The sequence below is a fragment of the Cucumis melo genome, chromosome 5 (assembly GCF_025177605.1).
Source record: "Cucumis melo cultivar AY chromosome 5, USDA_Cmelo_AY_1.0, whole genome shotgun sequence".
Lineage (NCBI taxonomy): Eukaryota > Viridiplantae > Streptophyta > Magnoliopsida > Cucurbitales > Cucurbitaceae > Cucumis > Cucumis melo.
The window spans coordinates 5,654,042-5,678,502 of record NC_066861.1 but is presented as its reverse complement, the minus strand read 5'-3'; the positions used below and the strand labels follow the sequence as shown (position 1 = coordinate 5,678,502).

At 31.9% G+C, this 24,461-nt stretch overlaps 2 protein-coding genes across 8 annotated transcripts; both read right to left on the bottom strand.

The window, feature by feature from the left end:
* Positions 1-7,186: 7,186 nt before the first annotated feature.
* LOC103499427 (probable serine/threonine protein phosphatase 2A regulatory subunit B''delta) lies at positions 7,187-13,464 on the bottom strand. 4 transcript variants are annotated; one of them, XM_008462431.3, is made up of 13 exons: positions 12,803-13,464; positions 12,389-12,631; positions 12,149-12,254; positions 11,966-12,065; positions 11,680-11,785; positions 11,513-11,603; positions 10,549-10,690; positions 10,058-10,205; positions 9,844-9,953; positions 9,239-9,395; positions 9,012-9,137; positions 8,769-8,907; positions 7,187-7,578 (listed from the first exon to the last, which is right to left on the bottom strand). In XM_008462431.3, exons 1-12 carry the CDS (start codon positions 12,953-12,955, stop codon positions 8,770-8,772), a joined length of 1,620 nt encoding a protein of 539 aa, XP_008460653.1. In that variant the 5' UTR covers positions 12,956-13,464; the 3' UTR covers positions 7,187-7,578; position 8,769. The 4 variants fall into 4 exon arrangements, with proteins under 4 accessions (XP_008460653.1, XP_008460654.1, XP_050941373.1 ...); XM_008462432.3 differs by having other exon boundaries at positions 8,763-8,907; positions 12,803-13,444; XM_051085416.1 differs by lacking the exons at positions 12,389-12,631; positions 12,803-13,464 and having other exon boundaries at positions 8,763-8,907; positions 12,144-12,162.
* A 2,093-nt stretch (positions 13,465-15,557) lies between these two features.
* On the bottom strand, positions 15,558-20,917 carry LOC103499426 (casein kinase 1-like protein 11). Of its 4 annotated transcripts, none has more exons than XR_539810.3 (15): positions 20,023-20,917; positions 19,847-19,887; positions 19,489-19,558; positions 19,232-19,380; positions 19,060-19,155; positions 18,465-18,535; positions 18,243-18,304; positions 18,088-18,151; positions 17,917-18,001; positions 17,470-17,596; positions 17,214-17,287; positions 17,021-17,081; positions 16,560-16,693; positions 16,015-16,423; positions 15,558-15,799 (listed from the first exon to the last, which is right to left on the bottom strand). XR_539810.3 is itself a non-coding variant. In XM_008462429.3 (14 exons), exons 1-14 carry the CDS (start codon positions 20,096-20,098, stop codon positions 16,142-16,144), a joined length of 1,392 nt encoding a protein of 463 aa, XP_008460651.1. In that variant the 5' UTR covers positions 20,099-20,912; the 3' UTR covers positions 15,558-16,141. The 4 variants fall into 4 exon arrangements, 2 of the variants coding, with proteins under 2 accessions (XP_008460651.1, XP_008460652.1); XR_001764015.2 differs by having other exon boundaries at positions 15,558-15,905; positions 20,023-20,900; XM_008462429.3 differs by having other exon boundaries at positions 15,558-16,423; positions 20,023-20,912.
* Positions 20,918-24,461: the final 3,544 nt, after the last annotated feature.

Sequence of the window (24,461 nt, the reverse complement as noted above, 5' to 3'; positions counted from 1 at the left end):
GACGACGTCGGTAAAGAGTTACAGCTGACGCACTCTTTGCCACCATGGTCATCACGTCAGCAGTGGAGAACTACTGATGCTTGTTAACGGTGTTGCAAATACCTCACTGCTGATGTCGCCATATACGTCGTCTAGTACGCAGCATCGGTAGTGTTATCTGATTTAATTTTTTATTAATTAACGTAAAATTAATAAAAAATTATTAAAATTCTAAATTGAATTAGAATTAAAGTGAAATTGAAAAGAAATTATTAAAGCACACGTTCGTAGATAATTCAAGTAATTCAAATATAAATTACATGAATAATAAAAAATAAAAATGAAAACTTAAACATAGTTCTAAGCGTTGACGCCAATTTCACAACTTCTACACATTTCCTCATCACTGTAGCTAGTATGATCATAGGGACATCGGCAGAATGTGCAAAGAAAAAAGTTGAACATTATTACGAGGTGCATAAGAAGAAACACGAAGTTGCTTCAAACAAAAACAACCCTTCCTGTGGTGGTTTCAGAAAATTGATTGGGAAGAGAGGAGCAGAAAATGACAAGATCGAGAACCAAACAGGTAAGCCATGGAAAGTTTCCCACTTGCATATTAAATGTAACTGATAACCTTTTTAACAATAAATCATATTTACCTAATATGCATGTAAGGAACTTTCTATGGCTTACCTATTCGATTCTTGATCTTGTCATTTTTTGGTCATCTCTTCCAAATCAATTTTTTGAACTACTAGAGTAAGGGTTCTTTCTGTTTGAAGCAAGCTTGTATTTTCCTCGACCCAACTCGTTATAATGTTCAATTACCCTCCTTACACATCTTGTCCATGTCTCTATGATCATACTAGCTAAAATAATGTTCAACTTCTCTCTTTCTGTTTGAGTTCCTCCATTGCACATAATTGCACAACAAGTTTGATATCAAAAATACATACAATATACATTCAAAAGCATCAAAATAGAACAAGCATAAAAAATACATTCAAAAGCATCAATATATATACAACCATCAAACCTCTGGCTTTCATGCACTAAATAGAACAAGCATAAAAAATACATTCAAAAGCATCAATATACATATAACAGAACAACCATCATACCTCTGACTTTTGAAGATGTACTAAATAGAACAAGCATTAAAGAAAGCATAAAAAAAAACACTAAACAGAACAATATCTTAAAACTAATTCAATATTCAATCTTAAACAACTTCAAAAAGATAAAACTATAAGCCAACTAACTTCAAAACTAACAAGAAATGATTTGAAACTTACCAAAAATGAAAGAACAGCGACAAGGTGACGAGGGAGACGATGACGAGGTCAAGGCACGACGAGCGCGACGAAGTCTTCTCATTCTTCTCCTCTCGTTCTCTTTGAAATTTCAGTTGTTTTTTTACAGAACTGAAACTAAATATATAGGGGAATAGGTAAACCATTCTCGACGCCATGCATAGAGCGTCAAGAATCTTGTTATGACACATAATTAACGTTCAAGTTTATCCCGATGCCCATGCAAGCCGTCAGAAACTATATTACCTATTTCCGACGTCGATTGAAAACCGTCGGGGAATAGGTGTTTCCATTCCCGACGCCATACATGGTGCATCAAAAATCTTGCTATGATACATAATTAATGTTCGAGTTTATCCCGATGTCGGTTGAGAACTGTCGAGAATGGCTTCTTGTTTCCCGACGTCTTTCATGACACATCGAGAAGATGTAATATTAAAATAATTTTTTCGTCATGTCTTGGCATATGCAACACAACGTCGAAAATAGTCGTCTGTCTCGACGTTCCTTCTTTCGACGCCGTTTTATGCGTCGAGAATCCCCCAATTTCTTGTAGTGTAAAATCACTCGAGAATTATGTTATTTGATATCCATATGTTAGAAATAATGTTAATCATCAAAGTGACAATATTAGTAAGTTCTAGATATCAAATAAAACTTAATTGATGAAAACAAATAAATTTTAGAAATGGAAGGAAAATCTTTTATCTTCTTATCATGAAAAGAAAAAATCTTTTATCTTCTTAATCATTGAAAATCTTTTTTCTTCTTATTATGAAAAAGAAAAATAAAAATAAAGAAGAAGGCGATAAAGATTCATCAAGAGATGATCTAGTGATAATCACAACTATCAAGGTTATAGTTTTTCAAAATTCATATATTTTTTATTTTTGGATTAAAGTTATTGGAGATTAATTAGATTCTTAATTACTCCATTAATGTTATATTTTTTTTCATGATCGAGTTGCTTAAATTTAAAATATAATAAATTTAAAATATAATAAAATATGCATGTTTAAATTCCATAAAATTTAGTACAATAAATTGTGTTTTATTATCTTTTGTGTTTTATGTTTAAATCACAAATAATTTGAAGTATGTATTTGTTTGTGATTATTTGATCGATATCTATTGTATAAATAATTTGTTAGTCACCAAGGTGACCAAATTATTAAGTGTTCTATAAATATCAAAATAAAGTTACATTAATTTAATTATCTGTTTGTGATTGTTAATTTGTAATATATCTATGTTATGAATAGTTTGTTACTCACCAAAATGACCAAATTAGTAAGTCTTATAAATATTCCATTAATAGTGGTTTGCAAATTAAGGAGATAAATTATTTGTGATTATTGTAATATGATATCTATATTATGAATAATTTATTAGTCACTAAAGTGGCCAAATTGGTAAGTTCAACAGATATCAAATTAAAGTTAACTCAATTACTCATATGTATGTGATGCTAATGAATGATATGATATTATGAAACATAAAAATATTATTATGAGCATATTGATTTTCATCATTATAAAACATTTAAGTTGCTCAAAGGTTGATTCATACTTTTATAATTTTGAATCTTATTGGGGTTAATCGAGGTGTTTGGTTAGATGTGTTTTGTATATCCAAAGATAACTAATGTATCTAATTTGAGAATTTAAATTACCAATTATGTGAAATTAAATATAGCATCAGTTAAGTATAAATATTGTACATTGTTGTGCCTTCCAAAGAAGAACTTCGCTGTATGTGTTAATGATTATTTAATATTATCTGAATCCACGTTATATCTTTAAGTTTATTTCTCAAAGCAATAATATATAAGCATATTTATTTTGTAATTGTAACATCTACTTTCATTTCTATTCATTCGCATGCTACTACATCTATAATCAAGTTTAATAGACTCAATTGTTCTGATTGGTGTGACCAAATCCGATTCCATCTTGGAGTTTTGGATCTTAATTTGACACTTTAAGTGAGAAACCTGCTACACTTACTCGTGCTTGCAATGTTGAAGATAGATCTCTCTATAAAGTTGGGGAAAGGTCAAATAGATTGATTCTAATGTTTAAGTGAATGACTGTACCAAATAATATTAAGTCCACAATTATAATATTGAAAATGTCAAGGATTTTATAAAATTTATGAAAAATATGATGAGAAAACACATTGTTTTGACCCATTTGCTAAGTTCCTAGAAAGTCATGGTATATGTGCTCAATACACAATATTAGAAACACCACAACAAAATGGTGTTGCAAAAATACGTAATCGTACATTAATGAATATGATTAGAAGCACGTTAATTAATTTGTCTTTACCTATGTCATTGTGGATGTATGCATTAAAAACCGCTCAATATTTATTAAACAAGCTTCCTAGTAAGTTAGTTCCACAGACACCTTTGGAACTGTGAACATGAAGGAAACCTAGTTTAAGGCACCTACATATTTGGGGTTGTCAGACAAAAGTAAAAATTTATAATTCACACGAAAGAAAACTGGATTCAAGAACAACTAGTGGTGTCTTCACTGGTTATCCAAAAAAATCAAAAGGGTATAGATTTTATTGTCCTAACCACAGTATGAGAATAATTGAAACTGAAAATGTAAGGTTCATTAAGAATGATGTAATCAGTAGAAGTTTGGAACCACGTAAAGTAGAAATTCCAGAAGTTAGGGTGGAAATTCTTCATCTTTAACTTCTTCTAAAGTTGTTGTTCATGTAATTGTTGACTCGGTTAACAATCTACAAAAAGAATAAATTAATGGTCAAACACCACATAGTGATGTTATAATAAATGAACTTATAATTAAGGAACCACAAGAAATAGAGTTAAGAAGATCAATAAGACAAAGAAGATTTGGTATCCTTTCAAAAAAAACAATAAGACAAAGAAGATTAGTTATTTCTAATGGCTATGTGGCTTATTTACATGAATCAAAATTTGACAAAAGTATTAATAATGATCCGATTTCATTTTTCACAAGCCATTAAAGAAGATAATTCTATCAAATGGTTAGATGTCATTAAAGGAGTTAAAATCTATGAATGATAATAAAGTACGGGATCTTGTAAAATTGCCTAAAGAAAGTAAAAGAGTTAGTGGAAATGGATCTTTAAGACCAACTTGACTCAAATGACAATATCAAATGACACAAGACTAGACTTGTTGCTAAAGGTCATACTCAGAAAGATGGCATTGACTACAAATAGACCTTTTCCCTTGTCCCGAAAAATGACTTATTAAGAATTATTATGACTTTTGTAGCTCATTATGATTTAAAGCTTCATCAAATGAATACGAAAACTGCCTTTCTAAATTGGACTTTAGATGAAGAAGTGGTCATGGATCAACTAGAAGGTTTATGGTTGAAGGAAAAGAACATATGGTGTGTAAATTAAAGAGGTCAATATATGGACTGAACTTACTTACAAGAGATATGATCATCTTGAGGTGATTGGATATTCAGATTCGAATTTTGTCGAGTGCATGAATTTACGAAAATTCACTTTTGGCTATTTGTTCCTATTGGCTGAATGAACAATTTCATGGAAAAGCGCAAAACCGTTTATATAGCTGCATCTACTATGGAGGCTGAATTTGTAGCATGCTTTGAGGTTACAGTTCATGATTTATGGTTGCAGAACTTTATCTTAGGACTTGGAATTGTCGATAGTTTTGTCAAGCCACTGAGATTTACCGTGATAATTCTGCAACAATTTTCTTCAAAAAAAACAAGTATTCTAAAGATGCTAAACATATGAAATTAAAATACTTTGTTGTTAAAGAAGAAGTTCAAAAACAAAGAGTTTCAATCAAACACATTAGCACTAAACTTATGATTGCAGATCTATTAAACTAAAGGATTGCCACCAAAGACATTCAATGATGATCATGTTAAACATATGAGCATTAGAAGATATCATTATCATTTCACACTTTCAGCTCATTTATTTATTGTTTCTGATTTTATCTCATGGTTATGTTCTTATAATTAGTATATACATAAATGAATTATGTAAATCAAACAGGACATCGTCTTTGATAAAGACACTTATTGTCGGACCTTTATTGTTTATCTTTATTATAGATCACGTTAATAGAAGAATTATTACAGCGATACATGAAAGGGAGTATATTAATGCAATGATGTATGACCGTCATGATTCTTTGGTAGTTTCTTTGACTTGACATGATATGTTATGAAGTTTAATTATGGGCATTATGTCTATGAATGTATATGGTAAATAATGTCAATGAGCCAAGTGGGAGAATGTTAGATTTATTTTATTTCTTATATTATTATCAATGTGGCTTATCTCTTTCGAGTTCATTATTTTATTAGATCTATTGAGTAAAAAGAGAATGTCCTAATTAAATACAATGATGGATGGTGTCTATGAATAGAACCTTAAAGATTGACCGTCTCACTATCTCATTCAAGTAGTTTACTCTTCCTCGTCAAGAAACTCAAAGGAGGTCAACAAACACAATCCCAAACTATTAATGGATCGATGTATATTTAATTTGGGAAATCTTCTAATTCAAATATCTTGGTATTTATTGTTTTATATAATGTTAAGATTTTATTGGGTAACCATGAAAATAAAATTGAACAAAATCTTTTTTTTTAAAAAAAATTACAATTTAAATCTAATATGAAGGAAAAATAGTTAATAAATTTGGGCAAAATAAGGATAGAATTAAAAATAAAATTTTAGCATATAATGTAATCAAAGTTGAATCTTCTAAAGGATAGTATACACAACATTTTATTTTTTGTTTTTTACTCACAAATGAGATATGGTGATTTGAATCTCCGATGTCCAAAGTGATAAAACATACCAATTTCTAACGAATCTAATAGTTATTAATTTAGTACTAAAATTAGTTGGATGAGAATAAATTAAAAGCATTTTATTGCTCCCATATGTTTACTTTAGAAAAAAAGGGTTATATGAAAAGAAATTTCACTTCACAATGTTTCAAGTCCAGAGGAAAATTGAAATCCTTTACTTTTGTTTGAGGTATACAGTCTGGACCTTTAGTATGTTTCAAAATATCTTCTTAAATGATAAAATGCAAGAACATTTTACCCTCAAGAACATTTTACACTTACTTTTTGTGATAGACTTAGATAAATATAGATGGACAAAGTTTACTTCATTTAAAACAATTTTCATACTTTTGACACAATATAATAATATTTGATTTCGCTATTAATAATTTACCATGTGTTAAAAGTTGAATACACTTTTTTCATTTAACTAATTATTGTTTTAGTATGTTTGAAAGAAAGAACTTTTATTATGAAATTAATGTTTTAACTTTAAATTTTTATTTTTATTTTGGGTGTTAGAATTGTTTTGTGTAAAAATTGGATCAATGAGTATTTAAAAACTTCTTTCAAGTTTGAGAATATTATGAACTTTTTTAATGGTTTAGGAGTATTTTTTAAACAAAACTTTAACAATTTCTATCAAAAACTAATAGCATGACAGCATTACTTTGATATTTCGGAAACATTTCAAGAGTAAAATATTTGTTAGAATATTGAGCAAAAAACTAACTATGGAACAAGGAAAATAGTATATAGATTTGTGGAGGTGAAGGGTTTCAAACCTATACCTCAAACGCCCTAGTCGAGAGCATATGTTTTAATTTGCTGAGTTATGCTAAAGTTGTAGCTAATTACAATTAAAAACTTCAACTAACATGACAATTCTTTTGGACTTGAAAACATAAGCTTATGCATTTGAAACAATGATCGTTATTCTTCCTAGGCTTCCAAATTCATGCAAGAGAGAGTGCAAGTTCCAAAAGAAATTTTTTTGAAGCATTCAACAGACTTAGCTAGAAAGAAAAAGAAAACACGATGTAGAGTCAATTCTATACAATTGATTTTGGTTTTGACAATTGCGATCCACATGTAATTTCAGGTGTGCTATTTTGGCAATGAATCTAACAAAACAACATCAAGTTCGATCTGTAATGTAAACTACAATAGCATGAACAAACGAAGGCGGCGAAAGATATGTTATGATGCTGCAAATAAAAAAATCGAGTAGAGGAAATGGCAAAAGGATATCACATGGAAATAAGCCAAGAATTGATTTAGCAGTCTCATATGGCCAGGCTTACCTATCCTGCAGGGGAACTTCATGCAATTTACATTTCTTGTTCAGCCAAACTGTGAAGTTTCGTTAAGCACATCTCTCGTCTCAACGTCCAATATTGCGATCAACCGAGTACCATTTCTGTGTTTACATCCTGCATTTAAAATCGCACTAAATGAGGAGCTTATACATGCCATAAACAAACAATATACTCTCATCGGCTCATGTGATCCTCGAAAGTGGCCTATGGGGGTATCTTACTTAGCCTTTCCCTTGGTAGTAACCAAGTTATAAGGCATATTGATCAACCATGATGGAAAGAGTTATATGGATTAGAATTAAGAAAAGGAATTACTATCTCTATTTACCCTACAATGTTCAAGATTTCTATGAAAGTGGCAAAGTAAATCGATAAATTCTTGGGGTTATTCTTTCAAAGAGTTATCGTATGAAAAGGAAAGCTCATCTAATCAATTGGAAAGCTGCTTCTCACTCCATTCAGTTAGGTGGCGTAGGCATTGGAGACTTCAGGAATGGAAATATCTCTGTGATTGCTAAATGGCTTTGGAGGTTTTATATAGAAAGGAAGCTTTTTGGTGAATATGGGATTGGGTAGGAGCAGCTTAATAGATGTGCTTACACGCTAGTTTCTAGTCGCTATAGCTAAGGAAATTTTAATGGAAAGTGAATTTATATATGTGGGCAGTGGTTCCAGTGAAAAAAAAGGTAAAATTAATGATAATAATGTCGGTAATGGTTCCAATTTTAATTGAGTTTTGGGAAGATTTTGGGAGAGATGTTTCATCCTCCTCGCGTGCTCTTCCTTTTTCTGTGTCAGGGTTGGTAATAGCACAAGTTAGATTCATTTTGCTGGAATGGAGTCTCGGGTGGTTGGTCTCTAAGATGTAATAATTACAAGAATGTTCATAGGAAAACTCAATAGTTCCCTTATAAGGGGCAATATCCGGTATCTTTTCTATTAAATTTATTTGCCTTTGTTTTGGGAATGGAGTAGCCTCACTTTTGTTAGGTTTTTTTTACCGTGTTATCTATCTTATGTTGCTATCACATGGTGCAAATGTATATCTTTCTACATCTACTATAGTTTATCTTCACTTTTAACTCCTTTGGTTTGAGCTAAAAGCCTTTCTTTTGTAAATTTCATCATCAATGAAATTCATTACTTATAAAAATTAAAAGATAAAAAAAAAATGTTTTTTGAGGAGGTTTGTTTAACCATCCATCAACCCAGACAACTTTCAACTGGAAGCATATTAATCACACGTAAATTACAGAAATGAGAAAATGAAAGAAAAAGAAGGACAAGATAGAGATTACCCATACGTCAAAAAGGAGCCTCAAGTGACTCATCCCAGACATCACTTGCATTTGAAGCATCTTCAGCTTCTTCTTCCATGGAAAGACGAATATATTCTCTATGTGCAAATCGATCCCATTCAGTCAAAGTTGGATCCTCGTGTTCCTAACAAAATAGAATATTAATTTTATCTTCAGAACTTAAATGAAGAACATAGTTGGAACTCTAAATCCATTTTCCACAAAACTGAGGCAAAAACTTCATTTTACCTGACGGATTAGGAATGGATCACGACTTTCAAAGGCAACAAACTTGTTGAGATTGAAAAGGATGTTGAAAACATGTCCGGCAAGTTTACAGTTTTTGATATCTCGTAATGTAATGCATTCCTCATTCTATATATGAAACGATACATCAATTAAAAAAATCATATTCTTGCCTGAAATAAGCTAAGAAAATAAAAAAGGAGTGGCGATAACTAGGTCAAGGAATTGACCTCTGGTCCAATCATATCAAAAATCTGACACAAAATGTCCTCAAAAAGCACTGGTTCCTGAGCCATACACTCCATTCGGTGCAACTGCTCTTCAAAAAAATACTGCATTTCGTTCCTTGTGAGCACTCCATTTCCGTCTAGATCAATGCATTTGAACCTACAAAAAGCAATCTAAAGATCAAGGAACATCCTAATTTGGATTATGTTTGTCTTCCCCTCCAAACAAGACAAAGATATTGCCTCCATTACATCATAATTAAAATCAAGAGAGGATATCCAATTAGTTTTGGCTAGGAAAGGAGAAAAATAACAAAAGAATTTAGATAAAGATCTTGACAAGAGGTCACAACTAAAATTCCACAAAAATTATTAGAGAAATTTTAACATTTGATATTGCAGTAGATTAAATGATTTGGGTCTGAAATCCTACTTCTTTCCATACTTTCTTGCAGTTCAGGGAGTGGACATTTTCTAAAGAAATATTTGATTTTGCAAAATTGATTTATGTTCAAACTGCCTATTCTTTGTTCAAACGTCAAATAGCTTAAAATTGAACTACAGGAAAGTTTACGCAAGACCTCCAGACACAGAAAGAGTAAATATACCAGTACTCAAGACTCGGCTCGGATGATTTATCCTCTTCAGCCAAAATGAAGTAAACAAAGTCTTCATATCCCATCCTCCCTTCAACGTTGCAAGTAAATCTCCTTGGAATCTGAGAGGAAAAGATTCAGCAAATAAAAAGCTTGTTGACCCAAGAATAAACCTAAAGAAAAACCAATCAATAGATGAGAATAATACAAGGGGAAAACTTCAAACCTGAGAAAAGATTCTATCGACAATCCGATAGGTTAGAGCATGGTTACCATATTTGATTACATTCTCTTTCTCGATAAAAAAATCATGATCATTGTCAAGCTCCCAAAATTTGCAATATATCACGTAGAAGTGTTCATAAGAGAAGTACCTGAGCCACACAAGAACAATAGTATAGAGCAAGATCTAAAATCTAAATAAAAAAAGCACATATTTTTAACCATGTAGAGAAAAAATCAGGTAGACCTTAATTTTCAAAAAGATTAAAGTTCAAAAGAAACCAAAACATTTTTTTCATAAAAAGACTGAAGCGCAATTTTATTATCTCCCCCACAAAACAGTAGAGAAATAAAGAAAATCTGTTATCATGTTCAAGTTTCCTTGGAGAATATAACTATGTGATTAGTGTCAAACGTGTATCAAGATAAATGCCCCCATAGCTAACATTCTGATTTCCTAAAAGAAAGCTGAGTATCGTCAACATATCAACATACTTCAGGACTTTGTTGATATCTTCTTCCTTGTCCACATGCTGCATTGCAGCAATTAAGTTCCCACGCTTCAACTCCCTGAGGGTAATACGACTGTTACTGGATCTGTTAATATGGTAAAATATCCTGTATATGACTGTTTCAGCTGCTCCATTTGTAAGAGAAAGTACACATGGAATCAGTTTCACATTGCAAAATATTAGATCCATATGAACATTAGACTAGCAAGTAAATTTTGAACCATTTACAAAAAGAGGACAAATGAGTGGTTTAAAATTTAGTACATCGAGCAATTAAACAATTAAAACGCTCGTTTGTTAACCATTTAGGTTTTTTTTTTAAATTGAGATTATTTTAAGTTCTCAAGATTTCTTGGTGATGGATATCATTTTTCCTAAGAAGTTATTTGAATTCTTAACCAAATTCCTAATTCCAAAAAAAAAAAGAAAAAAAGTCTATAAACTACTTTCTTAAGTTTTCAAAACTTGGCTTGGATTTTAAAAATGTCTCTAAAAATTAGATAACAAAAAAAAATTAAAAAAAAAAAATCTATAGCTGTAATAGTTCATAAGCTTAACTTCAAAAACCCAAATGGGTATCAAATGAAGCCTAAATAAATCATGAAAGGGAAAATATATGAGGTTGAGAACATAAATAACTTCAGAAAGTTGAGTGGAATGTTCTTTATTAATTTAAAATTTTTTAAATAAAACAGTAGAGCAGTGAACATTTATCATGTTTATTTGGGTTGAAAACATCGTATTGTTGTTAAAACTCCAGTAGGTATATTTTAGTCGAAGTCAAAGCCCTTCAGAAGAATGTATTGGCGCATGGAAATCGCAACCAAATTATATTAGTAAAAGCAACAGTGAGATCAAGGTCATCTAAATAATATAGAACAATATATCTACAAAATCAGTTCCTGATTACACATCTGGAAAAGTAGTGTAGCAGGCAATCTTCTCACCATATCTTTCCTGGAATTCTGGTGTACTTTGCAAAAACTCCAACCCCGGGTGAGTTGCCAAAAGTTCTTGTAAAGCAGGTTTGAAATCATCCTGAATTGAAGATACAAATTCTCGTCAACGTTTGAATGCAAAGCACAGATATGCTACTTTTGATTGAAAACTATACCTGAACAAGGTAATTGCGCTCTGGTTCCTTGAGAATAGTAAATACTTGGGATGCTAAATCCATGGTTAACATATTGCTCATAATCCAATAATTGATGAACTGTTCTCTACAAAATAAACACCAAAGTCATTACATTCCAATAAAAATCTACAAAAATAAAGAAAAGAAAAAACTCATTCATTCATCAGGGTTTAATTGAGAGTCCCATGTTGCCCACATGCAAAAGATCAAGCAATTATTATTCACCAAAATCCTAAGAAATGCAGTGGGGAGGTTAAATGCATACCTTGATACTTTTCCGTTGCAGTTAACGTCAATCTTCCTAAAAAGAGCAGTGGAGAGAAATGAAGGTAACTTGCAAATCTCCTTTGTGACTGATTTAAATTCTGCATTGAAAGAAGGAAATTGAAATATATCCTTAAGAAACATAGCAAGAAAAGACCATCAACGCATTACAGCTCAACCTCACCCTTTATTTGCACTCCATCCGAACGAGACAGAAAAAACTGATTCGCTTTAGACAGAAAATCTTCCGTCAATTCATTCGGTGCTGGACGACCACTTGTAAAATAGAACTGCAAATATATTACAGTGTCTCATGAGGCTATGTCAACTTGTAACAACTCTAATACAAGGTTGGGCAGTCAAGTATGCAAATCCTGCATACTTGGATTAATAATTAGCTAACCATCAACAGTTTGCTCAATACCTGTGGTATAGCCTCTCTTGCTGGCTCCTTGACCAACTTAAGCGGAGAACCTAACGAAGAAGGGCCAAACCTCTGTTTCGCCATACGTGGGGAACTGGATGCACTGCGAGGTGAAAGTGGAGGAGTACTGCCACCGGGAAACATGGAAGGTAAAGAATGATTAGAAACACCATTGATTCCAGTAGAGTTGCCGCCAACATTCAAAGAAGCACCGGACTTCGCATCAGCAACCAAAGAATTCACCTAAGTTCAAAATAATAATTGGGGAAATGGTCGGGAAAAATCAGATGGAAATTCACAGAACAAATTATTACACGAAACGAAAATTTCTCATTCGCTTACTTATATGAAGCTACAAAAGAGACTTCGGAAGTACGATAGAGTTTCTAAACAAAAAATGAATCGAACAAGTACCAGTCGGCCAGTCTCAGGAAGCGAAAGCCACTGCGAGAACAGCGCCTCAACGACATAAGGATTGGATTTCAAAGCAAAAGAAGACACCTCGGGGAGCTGCAACATCTCAAAGTCCAGTAGGAACTCCAAGTCACCTTCAACCTCCATATCCATCACCAACTCTATCCACCTCTCATACAAACCGCGAATTCAAACCACCACAAACAGAAAACCTAATCCCCAATCTTCATGAACTCCACACTCAACTCTCACTCCACTGCGAAACGCTTTAAGCAAGATCTCGAAAAGTAAACGATGCAACAGCAGCAGTTAATCAACAGCTCTAGAAGCAAATCATCATCACCAGGTTCCGCTGACTCAGAAGCTCCGAAACCGGAAGAATCGCGGATGAAGGACAGTGACGGAGCTGCATGCGAAAGTAGAGAGGAAGTTGGAGTTCAGTGGAGTGTGTGTTGTCTGAATCTGAATGTATTCAAAGAGCAAAAAGGGCTTCGCCGGAAAGGAAGCTTAGCCGACTCCGATGGGACTGAAACGGTAGAACAAAGTTGGGAAATCGTACGCATAAAAGTTGTCGTCGTTTTATGGAAGTGGAAACGGAAACCGTTGATTTGCTCCACGGAAAGCAGTATTACTGTCGGCTTCAGCTTTGGCTACGCCCAATAATTATTTAAAAAAAATCAATTTCTAACCCTAAACTTTGTGTAATTTATTAACACATCAATTTAGGCTCTCTAATTATAACTATTTACGTTTTATTTCATTCAAAATAACAATACTTACAATTTTCTTTTTGTATCTATCTTTCCTAAGCAGTTGTATGAATGCATCGGCACTGTTTCATTTGGCTCTACGATATTTAAAAGTCAACCAAAAAAATAACTCACCAGCTATTATAATTTTAGGTAGTGTATTAAATTTATCTAGAAGTTACTCTGCTCAAATTCATATAATAATTAATATTTATTTTCACTTATTAGATCGTTCAAATATTTTAAGTTTAGAGATGTCAAATATTATATTAAATTGATAATTAAATGATTTGAGAAAAAAGAAATAATATCGAGAATATACATACGGGCGCAGATACAAAATCATTAACTAACGATTTAAAAAAAAACAAAATATAAAATATTTAAATTGATTTACTTAAAGAAAGTTTGATGACTCAATGAAAGTAAAGAAAATTTAATAATTTAATCAGTAAAGAAAGTTTATGATTTTAATCAGTACAATCGTTAATGTGAGGTTAACAATTTATTAAATATTTTTTACAAGAAAAAGAGGTGAAATTGCCCAAATCTATTAGAAAAAATAAGCTATTTTTAATGTTGTTTTCCTTTCAATTATTTTTATCAAATTTCAATCATATACATGATTACGATTAAAAATAAATAAAAAATTTATTTGACAATGATTTCTTAAATTGGAAGTTGTTAAATGTGAATGGTAACGTCTACCCCAAATGAAAACAACAATTAATTATCACATCCCAATAGAGTAAGAGAATTAGATACATCATGACGTATACAATAAACCAATAAAGGAATGTAGAAATCCAAGAAATTTGGACGCTAAAAATCTACGTTTAGCTAAACAACGAGCTATTGTATTCCACTTGTATTCCACTCTCTACATAGAGCTATCAGTGGATTTGGCATTTTGATGGTAAAGGTATATACATAGTTAACAGTGGTTATCATTTGAGCTTTGAGCGAGGTTCTATTGAGGCTTCATCTATCTCGAATGGGTGGATGATTGATGGAAAAAAATTTAGCGTTCAAAAATATCAAGGTTAAACATTTTATTTGGTACACTTTCCACAACTACATTCCGACGAGTTTGAACTTATATCGTCGACATGTCATCTCTAATCCAGAAAGACTCTTATGTGGTGCTTTGGGTGCGTCCATGAAGGCAAGCTTTATTTGAATGTCAACAAGCTGGTAGGGTTTGACGTTGCTTACTTTCTACTTGGCAGAGTCATTCACAATGGTTTTCTTAATAAAGGATGAGTCAATGAATTATTGGCTTCATCAAATCTGGGTTTTGGGCTAGGATTGGTTGGTGTTAGTGTTTGGTCTATCTAGGGCGACCAAAGTAAACCTCTACATAACGAGGATATTTCGTCTATGCCTTTCAGATGTGACTGGATTGCAAAATATTTAGACTTATTTTCTAGGTGTGCTGCCATACATGCTGATTCTTTTCAAAGGCAAGAGCTTTTTAGACTCTTTTCTAACCTCAACGTCAGTGTTTTGTTTGTAGATGCTACTTGCAACATCAAGGAAGACATTTTTGGTTATGACGCAATTATTCTATATGCAAATGATGTTTTAAAATGTATTGATTACTGTTTCCAAACTGTTCATCTCTCTCTCAGTTGTGCTAAAGCTCAGGTTGACGTGGTTGGTCTTCATATTGCGAAAGAGTGGGCAAAATTAACAATAATTTTGGTTACATGCGTGCATGAATATTATTACAATACCAGGTGAGAAATTGTACCTAGTTTAACCATGGGCTAAACCACAATTCAACATATTACAAAGTTCGACAATCTATTGAACACAATTAAAAGTTTACATACATGTAAAACACTTGAATAAGACTCCATAAACAAATCTTTATGTTCAGAACTAAACCTATAATTTAATCAATCTTATATATATATATATATATATATATATATCCGTGAGTATCTATAATTTAACCCATCATAATCTTCCCTGTTCTTCATTTTCCTTATAGCTATCATCCATAAAGGTAAATATCACTCTTCCATTGCAGACATGATTTGAAAGGGAAAGTTAAGAGTAATTGTAAAATCAGATCTTTATAAAGAAAAAAATAGCAACAGAGACGACAATAACAATAAAGCTGACTTCTCTTTCTATTCATCCAAAAGGTCTGGCAGGAGTCATCTCTATCCCTTGCTTCATCTAGCAGAATTATGGCCACAGAGGCAATTAAGACTTTTTCCGGTTGGTTGGTGTCAAAGCCCTTTACCATGAAAGAATGAATACGAGAAAAGTATTTATTAGTTACAGCAGCCTCAAGTGTATTAACAATTTCCCGAGAGCTTTGTTAATTTCTCTCTTTGACGAGTCTGAAAAAAGGTTTATAATTAATCATATGAACCTCTGATGAGAGGAACATATACATACCCGAGTGGGGTAGGGCGGGGGCGGGGGAAGGGGAGAGTTTAACTTCCATACCTGGGACGGAATCTGATGATGAACATGAAGAGACACCATACAGATGTTTAAAAACGTCATCAGAATGATGAATTCCAACAGTAACTACAGAGAAAAAAACAGTTCACCCCCGACGATCGATCAGTTCTTATTTCTTCTTTCCTGTGCCAATTGTTAATAGTTCAAAGCTTCGAAGTGCATCATCACGGCTTCCTTTTGTAGCAGAAGAACGCAGAAAGGATGATTTTGACTCAACCCCAGGTTGAATTCTTTGTGTAGAACCAGACAGACGGCTGCTGCTTGAAAAAAGCCGGCTTGAGCGGAGTTCGCTTGGCTCCCCAGAGGAGCTAGGCCGACTGCTCGACAAAATAGGTCTCTTAGAAGCACTCCCTTGCCGAGAAGAACTCCGTGCTCGTTCTGCATCCGGTTGCTGCAACATTGGAGGAGGAAGAGAAAAACTATAAATGGAAACATTTGAGCACTAGTCAGTAGAAACTGTTCCCAGATAACTCTAACTGGATATAACAATTCTAGTATACAATCTTATTGTGGACTATACAACTCACCACATCCTTGGAAGAAGGCACGTCATCAGAAGATCTATGTCTAGAATGATCACTGTTTAGACCAATGCCAGTGCCATTCCTTCTAGCAAAAGCCTCCACTGGACCAGAAAATTTGTCTCGCAGATCTTGTCCCACTAAATGATATATTGAAAGAGAAAATTGTTCACACAAGGACATTTTCATTTCAACTTGGTAGAAATTTAGGAAAAATCAACAAATTATGGGAACATAACAACAAAGTTAAGCATTAGCAACCCAAATGCTGCAAACCATTGAAGTTAAAAAATAATAATAAACTACAACATGATCAGATGTTTCTGAACTACAACATGATCAGATGTTTCTTCTAGCAGTTGAACTAGAACACGACTTTTACCATCTTAGAACTCTACATTGATGGCCAATCAGCATTTGCGAGCTTTAATACGAACTTCTATACCTAGTAGGGATAAGAGTCATACCTAAAGGCCTCTCCACTCTTTCTGCAGATGGTCCAGGGGTTATAGCTGCTTTCCCAGTTGGCTGTTGATGACAAAATCATGAAAAGAAATAATAATAAGAACATAAAAATAAGAGAGACTATCGAGGTAAATAAATATTCCCTTTATATCTCTCATTTTCCTTGACAACATTGGAAGGATTTTAGGTACATACTCGTGTCCTAGAACTGGAGCCAATCTGTGGATATTTCAATATAGTCCAGTCGAATACGTAGTCAAATTGGTAACCTGTAAAGATTGCAAGTGTCATGCCCATTCTTGCCGCTTTTAAACAGTTCATGGAAACTTTAGTTGAAAATGGAGAAGAATGCTACAACATAAGCTGTCAGTAGTTACATCCAAATGAACAAGCTTTTTGACTGTAGTCTGTAACTGCAAATAGTTCGAGTAGCTATTAGGACAAGACTAACCTTCTCTAATGAAAAGATCACGGAAAAGCCTCTTCAGATAGGAATAATCTGGTTTGTCTTCAAATCTTAGGGCTCGGCAATAGTGGAAGTAAGATGTAAATTCTGTAGGATAAGATTTGCAGAGGACCTAAAAGAAGACAATAGCCCTCTCCGTGTGTCAAGTTTAAAATATATTTATAGCTTTTTAGGACTAACAATTATTGTTAATGCATCAAGTGACTAAATTTTCTTCAACAAAAAATACTGAACAAATAGCAGATGAGAAATCGAGCATCCATGCAAAATTGTTTGATACAGCATTCAATTTTAGAAGCTTGTAGCAGTTAGCCCCTAATTAAGTGGCCACCAAATCTTGAACAGATAGCCAAAAGTTTGCACATTGCTGGTCAAAGATGGTAGTTGGTTCTATTTCTCTTCACCAATTTAATAAAAAAGATGTAGAAATACCTCAATTGGAGTGAGCATTTTCTTTTCACTAATCTTATCATATTTTTGCTTTTTGGTCCCTGCTCTCAAACCCTGCCAAGGAAGACTGAAATAACAAATAGAGAAAACCAAATTAAATTTTGGAGTTAAAAACAAAACGGGAATACAGAATACACAAGAGAAGCAACAAACCTTCCTCTGAGAAAATACATAAGCACATAACCAAGAGATTCGAGATCATCTCTTCTGCTTTGCTCTGCAATCAAACAAAATATAGATTGGAACGGTTTTGAAGAATTGATTTTCATTGTGGATGGACCCAAACCAAGAGTCAATGGTTTAATTACCAACTCCAAGGTGAGTATTAATGCTAGCATAGCGAGCTGTTCCTGTGAGATTCTTATTTTCTCTGCAAGCAAAAGATAGATTCAGTTAAGGAAGTTTTTACAAAAGTTAATTATTTTTATTGGGAAGGAAAAGTTAAAGTTGAACAATTCTAGCATGCTCAGATAAACACACACAAACAGACACACCAGAACAACTGCTATTAGATGCTAGTTTTCCAATACCTGTATGGTATATGCTTGTGTGTTTGAAGATCCCGATACTTTTTTCCAAGACCATAATCGATAATATAGACCTGTTCAATAATGAGCCAATAGGCTGCTTAGGAAAATGTCATCGTGCATGAGTTGATAAAACAAACTTTCATTGCACACAAATATCAATATTCACACACAGCCAAAACACAACAGGAAAAAAATTTGTTTGTGATAGATAATATTCATAATTTAAAATCTAATGATACAACAAATTTTCATTCTTGCATCCCAACCTGCAAGAGTTGGCGCTAAGTAGTCTTCTATCAGGCTTTATCAATCAAAGAGAAATTAAATCTCAATAAACTTCTTACACTACCCATCTCAATTGTTGGCAAGTAGGGGAAGCTAGTAGATAAGAAACATCACTTTCACGACCAAAAAATGGCAATTAAATTGTTGGCTGAAATAAGGGAAGAAGCCTCCTAGCCCTGACTTTCTGTTGTAATTATATTATTGCTTACCTTTTGATGATTATCAATATTAAAAAAAGTTGCCAACAAAAAGCATGAAAGAAAAAAGTAGTAAAATGGTTATTCAAAGTTGGGATACATATATTAAATACCTGGTTAGCCTTCCGCCCCAACCCCATTAGAAAGTTGTCAGGCTTTATGTCACGGTGAAGGAACCCCCGTGAGTGCATGTACTCAACTCTGTTTATCTAAGGAAGCAAATAAGGAGAATCAGCTAATGACCATATTAAACTGAGCGTTCTTTCAAAAAGTATGAATACTTACTAGCTGATCAGCAAGCATTAATACTGTTTTCAAAGATAGTTTCCGATTACAGTAGTTGAACAGATCTTCAAGGCTCGGTCCAAGGAGGTCAATAACCATAACATTATACTCACCCTCAACTCCAAACCATTTGAGATGAGGAATACCAGCTTCACAAAATGAAGGATACATAAGCAACACACAAGGATTGCAAACTAAAATAACAATAATAAAATTAAAATCAGACTCAATATGGAAGTGGTAGGAGATAAACGCACTTCCTCCTTGAAGAAGCATATACAGTTTTGATTCGTAGTGAAGCTGAGGATGCTTGGTTTTCACAGACTCCTGGAATGAAAAGAAATCACTATTTGATTATTGAAAGTTAAAACTTTGCCACTAGATTCAATGTACTAGAGATGTTAATAAAGAATATAGATTAAAAAAATGCATTTCTCATTATCTTCCAGCCATAAACTTCAACGTAAGATTAAGAAAAAGAAGATAGCCCCTTCGGAGCAAGTAAACAACCTAAGTCACAGGCCTTCTAAGTTCCGATTACAAACTAGAACAGTGGATGAACATACTAAAGTTATGTAGTAAATATAGGAAGGAAGAGGAAGATCCTTTACTTACCAGCTTAACAGCCACTTCCTCCTCAGTTTGCACATTAGTACCTAAGACAAACCAGACCAATAGCAATATTAACTTCACAGTAATCTGCTTTTCAAAACCTATAAAATGGGCAATTGACAAAAACAATTTTTTTAAAAGCACTATACAAGTAGTACAAGTACAACTGAATTGCATACCCAAATACAGTTCACCGAAGGATCCGCTTCCAATCTTCCGGCCCAACTTAAACTTCCCACCAATTACATGCTCCATGATTTAGCTTGAACAGAATCAAAGCAATCCCAGTTCACCTTTTTATTACCTCAGCTAACACAATCCACCAAAACCAGCAAACTCCAAATACTAACCCTACAGTAACAGTTCAACTACCAATCCTCAATCCCAATATCCTTGAAACGATTTCAATCTCCTGGAACCATCTCAGATCCACCAACTTCCAATCAAACTTTCAAGCTTCGAGGAAAAAAAAATCAAAGCTCAAAAATCCAACTCCAAACCACCGAAAATACTTCAAATCACACTTAGAACCCCAAAATATGATACAGAATGAAACAAATAGAAATTAGTAAGTGAGCAAAAACTCAAACCCCAAACGAGCAAAAAGCTCTTCTGTCGTTTGGGAAGAGTGAGATAATGTACTACTCCCCACAAACCCACCTCCAAAAATAAAACTTTAATTAAAAAAAAAACAAAAAAACAAAAACCCACTACTGGAATAAGAAACGGATCTTCAAATCGGAATTGTCAGAGGGAAAAGATCAGTAGAAGGAGGGAAATTATGGAGGAGATGACGAAGTTTGAAGGTGAAAAGAATCTGATACTTTGCGGTAATCGCAGCAAAGAATAGGAAAAAAAAAAAAGGAAAAATTGAAGTAAAATAGAGGTCAAAAAAATTTAGAAGAGATTCATGGGGATTGAAGAAGATTGAATATGGTGGAAGGGACATGAAAGGTAGAAAGAAAAGGAATTTTGAGAGATGAGATTGAAGAGGGGAAAAGGAGGGAAAGTGGAGCAGAGAAAAAAGGAAGAAAAATTAGATGAGAATTGAGAAAGTACCTGAAGGATATTTGATGAGCAAAAGAAAGCTGGATGATAGATAATATCATATAAATTTATTGCTTTATTTTATTTTATTTTACTAATTCATTTTATTAAATATCAAATTTTTTTTCCTTTTTCAGTTTACCCAAACACCAAACCTCTCCAAAATTTTATCCTATTCCAAATCCATCTTTTTTAAAAAAATAATAATGGTCAAACCCAACAATTATCCAATTAATTAAATTTCCAATGATGTATTTTTTATATTTTATAGATATTTGGATTTTCTTTGAATATATATATATATATATATTAATCATTTGTTGATTATGGTCATGTTGAGTCTGAAGTTATAACATTGTAATCTAACTACAATATCAATCGATGATACCTTACAAAGCGGAGGTAAATTAGTATTTTGAGATAATTCTAGTTTTGTATTTATATAAATTTTTTTTTGCAAGTATAGAATGATGCTTGACACATGTCTAAATTTTGTTAGGATGACTTCATTTTCCTACTCTTGTTTAGACTTTAGTCGCCCTGCCAAGTTTTCAAATGATAGCACATAAACGAGAATAGAAAGTTATTGTATATTCCAACAAGGTGCATCTTTCTTTTTTAGTTGTTTAATTATAATTTTTATGATTAAGTGTATTTGTTTTTTAGCAATCCTATGTTGTACGATTTCTAGAGAATTTTCCTAAAAAACATGTGAGAGAGGACAAAACATGTTGAGATAATGTGTTTACCGTATAAAATAAACAATAATATATTGCATTAGGGTAATTACAATTAGTAACACTGTAGACTAATAATTAAATGTATAACAACATTTTAAAACAATTGTTATCATTGATATAGACTCTTATAAGTGATAGACTATATCATTGATAGACTCTTATTTGGTAAAATGGTTTCTCACAGGTAGACTCTTAGAATAGAATCTAATTTTTTATATGTATTTGTTAACTTATTTTGTATTATATTAAATTTTATAATACTTTGGATATGATTCATATTTTTGCAACGTTAAGTGAACAACACTTTTATGATTAACAATTAAGTGTATAGTAACATTTTTAAAAAAATTTAAATATGAAATATTTATTAGTGATATAGTCTATCATTGATAGTCCATAGTTACATCCAGACCTTAATATATCTCCAAATTCTTTTTCATATATTAATTTAGGTCTGATCGTTGTATTTGCAACTACTTCTATAATACATATATACTACTAATATTTTTTTAAAGAAAACTCAAACAAATTGGGTTGGAGATGCCCTTTTCTCATCTCATTTGTAATAACTAGAGACTTAAAAAATTATGTACGTTAGTTTTTATATGGTATTTACTTTTATTTTTTATATAAGAATTGCAGACAAAGATTGAACTTCCAACCTCTAGAGATGAAGGTCATGCCTATTGCACCAAGTTAAGCTCATTTTGGCTATTATTTGTGTACGTGTGAGAAATATAAATATATTAAGAAATCATCCATTGAGATCTACACTCATATATTTATGTAACTTGTTATATAAATGTATGTTTCATCCCTCTAATCTTAGGCTGAACAAAGAAAAACATGTAAACTCATAGGCATGTGAATAGGATCATTAATGTTAGGTATAGGACCAGTTAAATACAAAGTTTTGTAATCGACAAATATCTATCAAACATCTATTAAAATTACCATTTCAAACGTCAATATGTCGTAATCTCTTTTTTTTAAAAAAAAAAAAAGTATACGTCAAATAATACCAATAAAATTTTATACTATAGTATTGTTTTTCATTATTGAGATTAATTAGTAATAGTTGAAAATGGAAATGGGAAAGTATGAGGAAACTAAAATATCTATAGTATGCATATTATATTTCAAAATAGGTAGGATGTAGAGGTGATTATGTGGTTATAGGAAAACCAATTCGTTAAGCCTTTTTTCTTTTTTTTTTTTTTTTTCTTAAAAGAGGAGACAATTTAATCAACTTTATTTATGCTTTCTAATTTCAAATAAACATATCCCTATATAAGAATGATGGAGAAATAGCCATGAAAACATTTTGTCTCTCTCTTCATTACTCCATGAGGTTTTGATAATTAAGTTGATGTAATATTTTTAACGTTTTGAAGTTTAGAAGATAGTTTCAAATAATATTAAATTCACTCTTGGAATTTTGTGTGACATAATTCGTTGATTATATTTTAAAAGTTTAGTTTAATTGGTATTTGATTTTCTTCTTCGTCTTTGTTATTCTTAAACCTTATGTCCATAATTTTTATATGACTTTGTAAAATTTCGTACTAAATTCAAATGTTTTACATTTATTTGTAATTTTTTTAATCTTATTTTTATCCATAAAGTTTTTCAAAATTTTATTTCTATTAATGTAAATTCAAGATGGATTTGTTTAAGCAAAAAGATTTGAGCTTTTTAGGTGGTTTTGATTTGATTCTTTGAATTTTAAAATATAAATATTTTGAAAATCGAAAAAGTTCACAATGAATCGTGAAAATTTTGTCAATCATGTCATCATTGTTTAGATTTTATTTTAACTATAATTTATTCTTCAATTATATAGTTTAATTTTGTTACATGATTGTTTTTAATTTTGTTACTAGTTTTTAATTAAGGATCGGACAAATCTAAACTGACTTTTTTAAAATTTGGTACCACATTGTTTAGATGTAGGATTTGAGTTTAGCAAAAAGATAATATAGTTTGAATTTTTAAGTTGTTTTGATTTGATTCTTTGATTTTAAAAAATATAAATTTTACTTATTGAACTTTAAAAAATATAACTTAGCATAAATTTTAACCAAATGAGTATTCAACTTTAAATTCAAAATATTTATTTAGTAATTTATTTTATTTAGTTTTTTTTAAGTTCAACAAAGTGTGAAATGAGGGTTGAACTCGAAAATAAAATATTATTATGATCAATAAAGATAATTGTTTTACGAAAATTGAAATTAAATAATTTTTATTTAGAAGGAAAACATATCTATTTAAAACTAAAATAAATCAACTTAAAAAACGAATAAGTACATAGGAGTGAAATCAAATAAGCATTTTTTCAATAAAAAAAAGTCAAAAATTAAAATCTTACCCCAAGATATTGTTTAATTTAAATTATGCAAAATAATTTTCATTAATTTTGAATTTGTTTTGATAATCTCAAGAATTTATTTTTAGACCGTCGAAATATATTAAAAAGAATATGATAAGAAACTTACCTAACTAATGAGGTGCGTATATATAAATATCCCACACAAGGTTAGCATGTGTTTTTAATTTTAATGCATAACACTTTCACATCTAACACCAATACTTTATCGAACAAAAAGTATATATTTTTTTTCAAGTAATTTCAAAGGACAAAAGCAAAACGATTAAGAAAATATTTGAAGGTAAGTGGTGAGAGAAGGAAAGGAAAGGAAAGGAAAGGGTGGGGCATCAGAAATTCACCTAAAATGAAATGGGATATGATAAGTGGACCGCCGGCAACGCCATGTGCCCTCTTATTATTGGCTTTCCTGCTCTACTGATTGTGACCGCTCCATCTCATC

Coding starts and splice junctions, on each gene's coding strand:
- LOC103499427 (XM_008462431.3), bottom strand. CDS start 12,955: ATGGATATGGAGGTTGAAGGTGACTTGGAGTTCCTACTGGACTTTGAG. Junction 9,396..9,843: donor GAGCCGAGTCTTGAGTACTG/GTATATTTACTC, acceptor TGCTTTTTGTAG/GTTCAAATGCATTGATCTAG. Junction 9,138..9,238: donor TTGATATGATTGGACCAGAG/GTCAATTCCTTG, acceptor TTTCATATATAG/AATGAGGAATGCATTACATT.
- LOC103499426 (XM_008462429.3), bottom strand. CDS start 20,098: ATGGAGCATGTAATTGGTGGGAAGTTTAAGTTGGGCCGGAAGATTGGA. Junction 19,888..20,022: donor CTTCGGTGAACTGTATTTGG/GTATGCAATTCA, acceptor GGTTTGTCTTAG/GTACTAATGTGCAAACTGAG. Junction 18,305..18,464: donor CACAAGCATATACCATACAG/GTATTGGAAAAC, acceptor TTTTGCTTGCAG/AGAAAATAAGAATCTCACAG.